This window comes from Sinocyclocheilus rhinocerous, unplaced genomic scaffold (genome assembly GCF_001515625.1).
Source record: "Sinocyclocheilus rhinocerous isolate Xijiao unplaced genomic scaffold, SAMN03320098_v1.1 scaffold60, whole genome shotgun sequence".
NCBI lineage: Eukaryota > Metazoa > Chordata > Actinopteri > Cypriniformes > Cyprinidae > Sinocyclocheilus > Sinocyclocheilus rhinocerous.
The window spans coordinates 298,551-312,173 of record NW_015656173.1 but is presented as its reverse complement, the minus strand read 5'-3'; the positions used below and the strand labels follow the sequence as shown (position 1 = coordinate 312,173).

Here is a 13,623-nt window from a genome sequence, read left to right as displayed (position 1 = left end):
TTAGCTGTTGCTCTCTTAGCCAATCAGAAGGAGACTTGTTTAGCGATGATGACGCAGTGAAGTTCAAGGTTGACTGCAGCTGCGTAGTGAAGGTGTGATCAAGAAATACAAACATCGCGCTGTGAATGGACACGAGTCAGGTAGGATTAGTGTACAAATGACTGGCGTTTATTATAATGCCATCACACTTGACATTTCTGCAGTTAGATCATGTATGTATATCCTGCTATCGATGTTGAAACTGACCCACCTGAGCCATAACACAGAAAAATCATGATGCCCTTGTACTTTAGACAAGACTTAGGAAATGTAGTGAACCGATCAGAGCTTCTTTCATAACCAGTGACAGAGTAAATACTGAAGCTGTCATTGTAAGCGTGTTCATTTTGAAAAGTAATGAATACATAATTTTATTTGGCAAGGACGCATTAAACTGATCAAAAGTGACAGTAAAGACATTTACAGTGTTACAAAATATTTATATTTGAAAAAATCAAGCTTTTTTGAACTTTCTAATAATCAGAGAAGCCTATATATATATTTGTATTATAATAAGTACAGGTCAGAATAAGTGTGTTGTTTCATTTTTACATAAAAATGTTACGCTTAATGACAATGGTACATTATTTCACCCATATTTTGACATTTTATCTTCACAAAATTTGTTTGAAATATTAATGTAGACACTTGCAAGCTTGCATTTAATATGCTTTCTGTGTGTATCAATCGCTTTTGTAAATTTTATTTGATACCGTCTCCAAAATGGGACGTCTCGTCTTTGACCCATACCAATTTCCTTATTGCCGTGGTAGTTTCTCACATAATAAAAGAGATGCTAATCAGTATTTATCATCCATATTTATTGACTTGTAATTCATTTATAGGTGGGATAATATAATGCATCCTTTCATATAAGTGAGTGTCAAATGAGTCTTATCTCTGATAGTTTTGGCCATTCAAAAACTAAAGTTTCTTTATACATAAAAATGCTAGATTTCCACAAGACAGGTCCATTGTTGAGGTGCACTTTTTAGGTCATCCAGATGCTGGTATCGCTTATGTTATTTTTATTATGTCAGCTTTATCAACTCGTATCTGATTGTTCCACACAGTGCTAATACTAACAGCCATAACATGTCAAATGTTTCCTGGGCAGCTTGTTTGGGTTTCCCCAGCGTGATTCTCTTTGCCACCACAATCTGAGGTTAAGAATATAGTGGCATTGCTCAGAAGGGAAGTTAGATTGTCATCTGTGGAGGGTTTGTTTGCGTTGGTGTTGAAAGGAAAGTAATAATCTTGGATGCCAGGACGATTATAGGTTTGTGGTTACTATTATTTGTGACCCACAGGAAGGTCATTTTATTCTCTGCTCCGAAAACGGCATTAATCTGTATTTTTTTCCCAATATGAAATAAAAGATATCTATAACATAAAAACAAAGCAGGCTAATTTTAAAAAGAAATCGGTACTAGGGATGGGCATTTAGTGATTGGAGAATTGTAAGATTTCTCTTTTAGCCAAAACAGAAGGCCTAACTTGGGACATCAGATAAGATCTGTTTGCCTTTCAGCTCCATCTTGGGTTCAGACTGCAGTCAAAGGTCATTTCAATAAAGATTAGTCTGTCATGTCATTGTTACAGAACTAGCTCAGCATCCTTTGAAATCGCTTCGCTTTTGGTCATATTTATGGGGATTGACTCTGTAATTGGCTTAAGTCATTATCTGCCTTTTAAAATTCATTCGATTTCCATTGGACTGTTGTAAAAATCAAGTGATGGAGGGAGGGTCCCTTTATGTCATGCATGCAGACATCTGTCCTCCATCAACCAACCAGGTGCCAGCCTCATTTTGATAGCCGCACTGATAGCCTCCCGATTACCAAATCTCTAGGTTCTCCGATCCCTTTCAACGGACAAAGAGAGCAATGCGAGGCCACCCTCAGCTGCCTTCTGCCACACAGATCGAGAACATCAGAGAGGTCCCCCCCTCCTCATCTTCCTTCCATCTGGGTTCTCGGGGGAACGCCATCTTAGTTAACACTATTCGAATCTATGTAATCTTCTTAAGTCCCGCAGAAGCTCCCAAAGTCGAGCTCCTCATGTATGTCTAAATGCAGATGTGCTGTGATAAGAAGCTGTGAAGCAGGCCTTGGGATTCAGTTCCTCTCTTTTTGCTCACTGTCTTAGGATATTTTAAGGTTTAAAATAATAAAGAGTAAATACATAATTTAAGAATTTAATATTGCCTCTAAATCCCAGTATGTATCATCACACAGAAACTAAAAAAAAAGTTTTTTTAAATTGTAATTATATTTCACAATATTGCTGTCATATTGTATTTTTGATCAAATAAATGTAGCTTTGGTGAGTGTAAGAAACTTCTTTCAAAGACATAAAATCTTAAGTATTCTAATCTTTTGACCGTTAGTGTATATATTATATATTAGTATTTTTTTCTACGCACACACACAAAAATGTTCTTCAGTGGTTCTTCGGGATGGTTGAGGTGCTACATAGCACCACTGCCATACAAAAAACCCATTAAGCCCCTGTATACTGTAGTTCTTTAAAGGTTCTCTAACTCTAGTCTCTCAGTTTAGTTGGGGAAAGATTAAAAAGTGGCATTAAAATACAGTGTATTTCCTGAAGATAATGTGGTTCTCAACCTTTTTGCCCCCAAGGCCCCCCATAAGGAAATATTCCAGGGCCCCCACACAAGACTTTTTGACCTCAGAAAAGCATAAAAGTGATTCAAAACTGCTTTTGCCATTGTAGTATATTCCCATTAATAGCAAACATAGTGGAGTAACATCTAAAATCTACGGAGGAGAATGGGGCTCCTCTTATGGTTCTACATAGCACCATTTGACAAAGGTGCTGTATAGCATCTTTAAAGATAGCACTTAAAGTGGTTCCCCTATGATTACAAGCCAGTGAACCACAGTGCTATTTTAGTGCTATTTAGCACCATTTTTGTTTAGAGTGTATTCAATATATTGATTGTTTTCTGAACCAATTTTCTTTTTCTTTTTCTTGTTTTAGTGTGTTTTTGCGTAGACTGATCTACGCAGGGTCTGTTGAACTATTTCACATATTTTAATATTTAAATACTATTTCACAACTTTTTTTTTTTTACTTCACCTGCCATATTAATGCAACGTCCATGTCCTGAGTTCAAGATGCAACAGCTTATTTCATTTTTCTAATACTTAAGAAATAAAAATGAACGCATCCTTACAACAAAGCACTTGTTGTTGTTGTTAGTTATTGTCTTACATGTTGGCAAGTTCTCACGTGAAATGGAAAAGCATTTGCCATGTAATGATATTATAATCATAATTCAACAAGTTTCAGTGCCAATTTTTAAACTGTAAATAATCTATTATTTATAGAGCTGTTTATCAGATTAAATGCTTCTAAAACATCATTGATGACAGCTCTGTCTCAAGAGATTTGTTCAATTTTAAAAGTTTGTTTTACAGCAGATTTATAGGATTAAAAGAGCATTTTGATGCCACCTGCTTCTCAGCTCTCTGGGAACCCTTTCTCCCTTCTGTTGCATTATGGGGTTTGGGGGTCTGGGGCCACAGATGGCTCTCCAGAGATGCTCTATGTGACTCTGTGTAGCAAATATATACATTGTACTGTGTAATCCTGGATTAAGGGGAGACTTGGAGTTAATTATCCAATTGTTAGATAAAATTCCCTGTATACTGTAGTTCTTTAAAGGTTCTCTAACTCTAGTCTCTCAGTTTAGTTGGGGAAAGATTAAAAAGTGGCATTAAAATACAGTGTATTTCCTGAAGATAATGTGGTTCTCAACCTTTTTGCCCCCAAGGCCCCCCATAAGGAAATATTCCAGGGCCCCCACACAAGACTTTTTGACCTCAGAAAAGCATAAAAGTGATTCAAAACTGCTTTTGCCATTGTAGTATATTCCCATTAATAGCAAACATAGTGGAGTAACATCTAAAATCTACGGAGGAGAATGGGGCTCCTCTTATGGTTCTACATAGCACCATTTGACAAAGGTGCTGTATAGCATCTTTAAAGATAGCACTTAAAGTGGTTCCCCTATGATTACAAGCCAGTGAACCACAGTGCTATTTTAGTGCTATTTAGCACCATTTTTGTTTAGAGTGTATTCAATATATTGATTGTTTTCTGAACCAATTTTCTTTTTCTTTTTCTTGTTTTTTTTTTTTTTTTACTAATTTTCGTTCTGAATGTCCGGCAATCATGAACAATGGCGCTCAGAATTGCAGCCTGCTTTCCAGTGTCACCTGGGCTGCTGTTTATTTTCTTTGCTATTTCAGGAGGTCAGCGGAGTGTTAGCACATTAGATGGTGGCATGGAGTCACTGTGACCTTTACACAAGTGTGACATCAGTCTCAATGCCTGAATTGGTGTTTGCACGCTTTGCTTTGTTTACCAGGTGTTTGCAGTATATATTTCATTGTAATTGACTCTTAAAGGGATATCTATGTGTTTTGCTGTAATATTTGAAACTGTTTGTGCCTCCATTTGATTTTTTGAAGTAAAACATTTATGTATGCCGTAGATTATTTTCCTCAATATTATATGTAATTATGCACCGAAATTTGCCACTGAAAAAACAACAACGACAAAAAAAAACTGAAATTCTTAATTAGCACTTCTCACATGATGCATTTCGGCTGTTTTAATTTGTTTAAAATGTTTTTTGTTTTAATTTTGTTATTTTTTGGCAAGTTCTCACGTGAAATGGAAAAGCATTTGCCATGTAATGATATTATAATCATAATTCAACAAGTTTCAGTGCCAATTTTTAAACTGTAAATAATCTATTATTTATAGAGCTGTTTATCAGATTAAATGCTTCTAAAACATCATTGATGACAGCTCTGTCTCAAGAGATTTGTTCAATTCCAAAAGTTTGTTTTACAGCAGATTTATAGGATTAAAAGAGCATTTTGATGCCACCTGCTTCTCAGCTCTCTGGGAACCCTTTCTCCCTTCTGTTGCATTATGGGGTTTGGGGGTCCGGGGCCACAGATGGCTCTCCAGAGATGCTCTATGTGACTCTGTGTAGCAAATATATACATTGTACTGTGTAATCCTGGATTAAGGGGAGACTTGGAGTTAATTATCCAATTGTTAGATAAAATTCATTTTGGTTCTGTCACTTCCCCGCCCAGGGAATCATGTGGCAGTTAATGCTTGTTCCGAACACACAAGGGAATGTTCAGAAATAGAGATTTTCATCTCAATTTTCTGAAGGTCTGTTTGATTTTGGCTAAACTCCATTTGATTCCAAGCAGCTGACTCACCCAGCCTCTCTCTCACACACACAGGGTGCCAGTGGAAAACCAGGCGGCCGCATATGGACTGTCTCTTGATATCATTCACTGGCCGTGTAATCTTATTATGCTAAATCCTTAATCCTCACCTATGCTGGACACCCACAACAGTGACGGTGCTGGTGATTGGACGACTAGACGTAGTTGGGGATGCTGTGTTCTCCGCCACACATTCTGCCGAGACACACCATCTCTTGAGGTCAGGATGAGAAAATGATGGATAGAGCTAGAGGAATTAATTTCTGGATCAAAACCCTTTGTTATGTGAACGCCTTCTAAAAATATGTCGGATCAGGGTCAGGGGAACCAAAAGCAGCAAATTATACAGGGTTTCCTTAAGACTGAGTAGTTACTAGTCATTCAGGCAACCAACTGTCTAGTCGAGTTTGAAAATATTTCATTTTGCCCATCCCTATAGTACATCCCAAAAGATGTTTTAAAGAGGTTTAAAAGGTGAGCATATATGTTATAGTTTAGGCAGAGAATCTGTGCCCGCTATCAATTTCCAGGGAAAACCCCTCAGAAACAATAGTTTGTTCACCCCACCCTGGAGTTTGATAAGCAAAACAACAGCTGGCCCTTTCACGGCCTCCCTGAGATTCGACGACATCCAGTCAGGCAGAAACATCCCTGGACGGAGGGGGCCTTTGGGTAGAGCAGCTAACTCTCGTACACCCTGTTTGTGTTGGGGGTATCAGACGTAATTATGAGGATTCAGAGGTGTGTATTCGATGTCTGACCGGAATGGAAAGAGAGGGGAGCAGGGGACAGAAGTATGGGGCGAGGAGATGGCTGGTGGGTAATGGGATTAGGTGTAGCACTATCCATGACACATGGAGACAGACACCTGACACCTGGCCTGGGACTGAGATGGAGGAAGTAGGGGACAGAAGAATTAATTCCACCCCATATTGGAGATGTCATTCCCGAGGCAATAGGGGCTTTTGGGATAGGGCTCGGTTTCGTTCAGTTTCTGCTCGGCTGGGTCGCCTTGATTCTTTTGGTTTGTTTCAGGAGAAAAGATTGAGGTTTATCCTTCATTGGACATCCAGTGAGGTTGTTCTTCTGAAGATTTGTTTTCTAATTGTGCAAGAGCTTGATTTTCAGAGTTTCTTGTTGGGAAGCAGTTTTTAAAACCGACAAACGGCACCTCATTGAAGTGTTGGGTTATCTTTTGAGCTGTTTCTCAGCCAAGTGAGGTTTTGTGGATGTGTACACTATTAAAAATAAAGGTTCTTTATTGGCATTGATGGTTCTTTAAGATCCATAGAATCTTTCCATTGCACAAGAGGTTCTTTGGGGAACCCCAAATGGTGGTTATAATACATTGCTACAAAACCCTTTATTTTTAAAGGAATAGATTAAAAAAAAAAAAATAGATAAATAAAAAAATGCTGAAAATGTACACACCCTTAGGCCTTCCAAAGATGTCGATGAGTTTGTTTCGAGAAAGCATTCCATCACTTGTTTACCAATGGATCCTCTGTAGTGAATGGGTGCCGTCAAAATTAAATTCTTACTGATAACAGCATCACAATAATCCACGAGTAATCGTCAGGACTCCAGTCCATCAATTAACATCTGATGGATAAACAAAATAAATTTTTAACATCAAACTTCTGGCTAAAATAAGAGTCCTCTATCCATAATATTGCCTTTTCCAGTGAAGAAGTCATCTTGTTTGAACAGATACAAGTGAAACAGCACAGTTTACAAGTGAAAACAGTCCAAAACAGTTCCAAACAAATATGTATGCATATGTTTTTTGTGAGAGGACAACAGGAGATAGACTTTTTCACTGGAGGAAGCATGGATTGAAGACTGGTGTTTTGGCTGGAAGTGACCGTTAAAATGCCTTAACGATGCTTTTGTTTCATGCAAGACGTTAATTGGTGGACTGGAGTGGATTGCTTGTGGATTATTGTGATGTTTTTATCAGCTGACTTCATATTCATGAACCTGTTTTAGAACTCAAACAAATCAGTAAATGTGCTCAATATCACCAGTATTCCAAAATCAGTGTTGGATGTGAATAATTGTTTATAATTTAGATTACATTTTTTTTATTTCAGGATTTCTGAAGACTGGCAGGATGTTTCGCGGTTTCTTTGTAAAGACGATTAGCTTTGTCGGTTACACCGTCCAGTATGGCTGCATCGCTCACTGTGCCTTTGAGTATATTGGCGAATTTGTGTCGGTAAGTTTCTTGGAGATGTTTGCTTAAAGCATTTGCGTCGACAAAGTAAAAGAAATGCATACATGTTAGTAAATGTTCATTTCTACCCACAATTCACCTACAAACAGTGTTCAGGACCTTCCATGGAACCCACCATCACTAACCACGACGTGGTTTTCTCAGAACGAGCAAGCCGTCACCTCTGTCGAATACAAAAGTGAGTATGAAATGCTTTTATTTGACTCTTATTGATCATACTGTCATGCAGAATCTTTGAGTATCGGCTTTATTTTGACCTAACCTGTTAAATTCTTCCAGAGGGGATATCGTAATAGCCAAAAGTCCTTTTGATCCAAAGATGAACATTTGTAAACGAGTGATGGGGCTGGAGGGGGACAAAGTCTGCACTAGTGGACCATCAGACATCTTTAAAACACACACTTACGTGAGTACCACACTCTGCTTAAAGGAATAATTTATTTTCCTTAAACCCATAGAGACACTTTCTGAAGTCCTTTACTACATTTTTTTTTTTTTGTATAAACCACTGTATTTCACATGCTTTCACCTTCGTTGGGTAAAACGTTTACCTTATGGCAACAACAAATGCTTGTTTCTCAGTTATTATTGGTCCAGAGAGAGCATAGCCACCCTGTCACTAAAAATAGCTGTTATTGCTATTTTCGTATCACTTGTTTTTTTTTCCACCTTGACTATGTGCGGTTCTGGCCTGTAATTTTTCCCGAAGCTGTTAGTGTTAGTGCCAGATGAGTAGAGCAAGTGATGAAGAGAAAGGAGAGAAAGAAAGGCCTGTCACCGCAGTCATTTAAGGTAAAGAAATACAAACCCTCAGATGAACAAGGACCCAAGATTGTAGAAGTTTGCTCACTCTCAGTACTAGCCATCCTAACCCGATTGCAAAGTCAGAATTTAGTAAATTGCTGTATAATTACAAGACAGCAATGCCTGATACAGTTTCTTCTACTCTTAAAATGTATGAAAAGCGATTTCAAGTATGAAATCTTAAAATGCTAATCTAAATCAACAGTGATGACGACATAGCAATCTTTTGCTCTATTGATTTTTTTTTTCTAATGCTCATTTTGTCACAGAAGTTGTTTTGTGTTGACAGAAAATTTGACACGTTTTCTATATAATTGAAGTAATGCTAATATAATAAGTAAGATCGGTAACTTTGTGGTATCTAATAACATTGCAATATCAATGCTTCATAAACATTTTTTTGAAAAAAGTGTCTTGGCAAGTATGTTTAAATACTACCTTCAGCATGACAGGGTGATTTGTTTGTTCCTATATATATAAAATGCCTCTGAGTAATTAAAGGATTTGTCAATCAAAGATAGAATTAGTAACTGATTTGGCTGTGTGATCTTGTGCAGCTGTTTTTCACTGCATGTCTCCAAACCACAACATGTTCCTGGAAAAGACCTATAAACAGGAGAAAATGTGTGATAGTTCAATGTTGCAGGAACGAGTCCTAAAACTTGCATTAGTTAACATTTTTTTGAACTGTCGATTGGGTTTTTTCTTAAATGCCTCAAATAACGTCTGTGGTTAACACAAGTTCAAGATAATTTCACGTTTTATTCTACAACATAAATATATTAGTGATACCCCACTCATAATTTTAAGCTTTTACATGTCTTGAAAAAGGTAGTCGCTAACTAGTAGCTAAATGGACTATGTGAGGATGCTGAACAGTTAACCTTATCTACTCACTAGTCCACATTTACAACCTTGTTGCATGCTCTTGCATACTCAAACTTTTCGACTTGTACATAAAAGAGTCGTCGAAGTTTAGTGCTGGTAATGTTAAAGTCATGCGGCCGTAGTGTAGTTTGTTTGTAGCCTGTGTTTAGCTTTTTACTTCTGGTTTGTATTTAGGCTTCAAAATTCATAAAGTTTATGTGTTTATTTGTGAAGGCTATCTTGAGGAACAAAATGTGTAAGATTCATAAACGTTTGCAGGAACTCTGCATAAACTCTGCAGGACACCGGCCCTCCAGGACCGAGTTTGAGGACCCCTGATCTAGATAAACAGCTTTTTGGGTGATGCAAACTTCCATGTTGGCTTACAAAATAATAGAACAGAAAAATAATAATAATAATAATTTTATAGCAAAACAAAGTTTTGTTTAGATAAGCCCTATACTACATATAACTTGCATAATTCATTGTAGAGGTATTTTGTAGACCAGAATCTAGATGTTAAACAATCAACAACAGAAACGATAATATGTTTCTAACATGCTTCCCATCTGTAAGACCGAATGCAGGGTTGTCAACATTTGTGTTTGGTCACAGTATGGTGTGATTTCTCGTATGCTTGGCTGACAGACAGGACAAAAGCTTCGCTTTGGAACAGCAGATGACAACGGGCTGAGATTCCTTGTGGATGGGATCAAACATATGTTTCCATGCTAATGAGAGTCGACTGCAAGACGACTCCATGCTGGCATATGTTTATAATCACGATTCTTTTGCATTTGTCAATGATGCATTTGTTTGCAATACAGAAGGTCAGCAAATCATTTTGTGGGTCCTATTTAGTCATTCTCACACATTAGTGCATGAGATGGCTTTGTTAGATATCTAGTGTGACTATAAGAATACTGTATCAAATCCTACAAGATTCTATGGAATTCTTCATATGATTCTTTGGAATTCTACTTGATGGGGGAAAAGCGAACTTAAAAATTCTTCAGTTTGGTCAGTGCCAGATAGGCATCTCCATACGGTTATGTTTATAATGACAATATGATGTGTTGTTCACCCTCGCCTCACATATAGAGAAGGGTGGAGGGGACATAATTAGGGGCTTGACAGCCCCACTCTCCCTGTGTGATGAGATTATTCCTAATTGATGTCAGTGTAGATCAGGATTCGCTCGGTTGCCGGCCCAGCCTGGCGGGTCTGTCCATGGTCTAGACCCATGGAGCAACTCACGGAGGCATGGCTTCACCCCTCACCGAGAGGATAAAGAGGGTGGGGGGGGCTGCGAGGCCCCAGCGGTCAGTAAAAATGATCCCATTCCCATCTGAGATGAGCAGTTAAGTCATGTGAACTTTCTCACTGTTAGGAACTAAGAATCCTCTAATCGGGATAGATCCTAGTGTTTCAATACGGTGTGTCGCATGCGAATGCGAAGAATCATTTTAGATGAGTGGTGGGAGAGAGCGCTATACATTCACTCCCCCCACCTACAATCCCTGCCAGTACGAGACTCGAGCCCGCAACCTTTGGGTTACGAGTCCGACTCTCTAACCATTAGGCCACGACTTCCCCACGATTGCAGCCACACTTCCATGAGTGTGGCTGCAATCAGAATAAATTGTAACCATTTTCTCAAGTTAGCATGATGGTTTAACATTTTGCACTTCCCATCCTGCTGTAATCTAGGTTCCAAGAGGCCATGTGTGGCTGGAAGGCGATAACCTTCGGAATTCCACAGATTCCCGAAGCTATGGTCCAATTCCCTATGCCTTGATCCAAGGACGTGTTTGCTTAAAGGTAATGAGAATACAGTCTCATTTCTTGACCTAGACACTTCCCCAAAGGCCAAACCACAAGCTTTTTGAGTTTGAACTGTTGCCCTTTTATGTAGTATTTTTTAAAGAGTTTTTTTTCCTCAAACAAGCAATACAAAATCAAATCCTTTCTTAATTTTACTTTTATTTGAAAATGCAAATAAATGAATTCAAAGTATAATTTAGCAAGTAGCTGAAGAACGGAATGCCATCTTCATTTGAAACTGTTTTCGGCTGTCGACTAGTATAGCGTCATGTGCCCATGACCCTGTAAACAGGTCTCCTCACCTTCTGTCAGCCCCTGATTGGAAAGTAAGAGGCAAATGATAAGGGGATGGGGGGTCTTACAAGGAAAAGATGTTTTCTCCACTTTTTTAAATTGTAAAATTTCTGTTAAAGTTTAATAGTATATTATAAAGCAGTATAAATGCATATTATGAAAATGTACACGCTCAGAAAAAAAGGTACAAAAGCTGCCACTGGGGGGATACCCTTTCAAAAGCTTCTAATATGTGTACCATTTAGGTACTAATATGTACACTTTAAGTGCTAATATGTACTAAAATGCACCAAAATGTGTACCTCTGGAAAGGACACTGCCCCAGTGACAGCTTTTTTCCTCAGAGTATAAAATAGTATATAAAATTCATAAAATTGAATGATGCTATTTTTTTTATTATTATTTTTTTTTTATTTTGCAGATGTGGCCACCACACAATTTTGGCATATTGGCTGAAAGTCCTAACGATGGGCGCATTTTATGAAGAAGCTGTGTGTGCATGTATAGTTGCAGTGTAAATTATATTTTTGCAATGTTTTAAAATAAATTCATATTTATAATTCATGTCTATTTCATTGCTTATAGCAAATAAGAATTTATGATAGTGTAAAAGCAAATGCATCATGTATCAAAACACGCAAATGCATCATATCAGCAGCATCATGCTGCAATCAATGCTTTAAAATGTTAATGAAGAAACTGCATTATATGCTAGGAAGAAAAAAAAATTTTTTTTTTTTATATATGCACTGTATTAGCTTATATATTGATGAAATTTTACTTAAACTGTCAGTGAAGTCAATGTCATTAGTTTTACCATCAGTTCAAGCCCGAAAGGGGAACAGAGTCGTGTGACAGACACAGTGATGAAGCTGGTATGTGACAGCTGACTCCACTGTGATGTGACCCTGTCTCTCTCTCTCACAAACACATGCGCGCGCGCACACACACACACAATGCGCAAAACTCCGCATTTGAACAGTCAATAGCAAATACTTAAACTAATAACAAAACAGTAGCTGATTCAGAAGCGCCAGATTGTCATAGCAAAGGCAGAATTACCTCCTCTCCTAGGTTCACGAAACGGTCGTCCATAAAATGCATTGCTGTTCTGTTGTAAGTAATCTTAAAGATTCCTAAATGCATCTACTTTCGGAAGGCCAAATAAAGTGCTTTGCTTTCGCCTAGAAACACACAGCGTCTTCCTGACATGGCTGCATCAACACTAACTGCGGTTACTGAAACCACGCCTTCTTTCTTTGCGTGAATATTTGGGCGGCATTACGCAAATATTTCCACATAGTGAGGTAGATATGTGGGGGCGTGTTAGAACGAGCCGTTTTAGGGGGGCGTGGCAGAGTCTTAACTTTAATAAAGAATATCTCTTTGGTTTTGAGACTTTAGTCTTCGCAACTTCAGGGATCTTATCTATGCACAATCAGCTTGTAACACTCCAAAGAGAAAGGAAAACTTGAAATCGCATCATATGACCCCTTTAAAGTATGTTTAAATAAATCTGTCATAAAAAAAAAAAAATGCTAGGAAGATCTGGTAAGGTTTTAAATAGGTAACGCAGACTTTTTTGTTTCAAATAGGTTTCACAACATTCATCAATGCAGCTGACCAATAAGTGACACTCTATACATTGAAATTTCCTTTTTGCATATAAACATTTTCACCAAAAGTTATAAACGGACTTTTTAAATAAAGCACCCTAAAACAAGTGTACATGTATATGAGAGTACAGAGACTAAATGTAATAAATATGTTTATTTTATATATTATTACATATTCATTATTTAAAACCCACAATTTATGAGTCTCTGAGTCAGAATAAGGATTCCATTTTCTTTAGGAATGCAGTTGTGTGGTATAAATACATTCCCGGACATACTACATCCGCCATGTTAGCATTGTCCTTTGACCCGGATCTCATTGACTTGTTAGAATAGTAGAATTTAATCATGAGGAGCATCATTTTTGGCACATATAGTGATTCCACTTAAAAAAGCCACACATTTTTTTTTTAGATTTATTAATTTCCTCTGTTTGTGTCTGAGAGGGATAAACTTATAAAACCAGATACTTGTCTTCAATGTTTCACAACCTTGTATCCTCCTTGTAATACCCTTAGAGGATTTAGTTGATGCTTGTAATATATGGGTTTAAGCACAGCTGGGATGTAATCCACTATGAAAGTAATGATTAATAAACTTAATCATAATTAAAGTCCAAAGAGAGACTTCTACACACCTTCATCAAAGACAAACTCCCTCAGTT

The 13,623-nt window shown here is 37.7% G+C and overlaps 1 protein-coding gene across 1 annotated transcript; it reads left to right on the top strand.

The window, feature by feature from the left end:
* The first annotated feature begins 56 nt into the window (after positions 1–56).
* LOC107719794 (mitochondrial inner membrane protease subunit 1-like) lies at positions 57–11,852 on the top strand. Its single transcript, XM_016527310.1, has 6 exons — positions 57–140; positions 7,412–7,536; positions 7,644–7,732; positions 7,834–7,960; positions 10,936–11,046; positions 11,765–11,852. The coding sequence occupies exons 2-6, from the start codon at positions 7,432–7,434 to the stop codon at positions 11,825–11,827; spliced, it is 495 nt and encodes a 164-aa protein (XP_016382796.1). The 5' UTR covers positions 57–140; positions 7,412–7,431; the 3' UTR covers positions 11,828–11,852.
* The last annotated feature ends 1,771 nt before the right edge of the window (positions 11,853–13,623 follow it).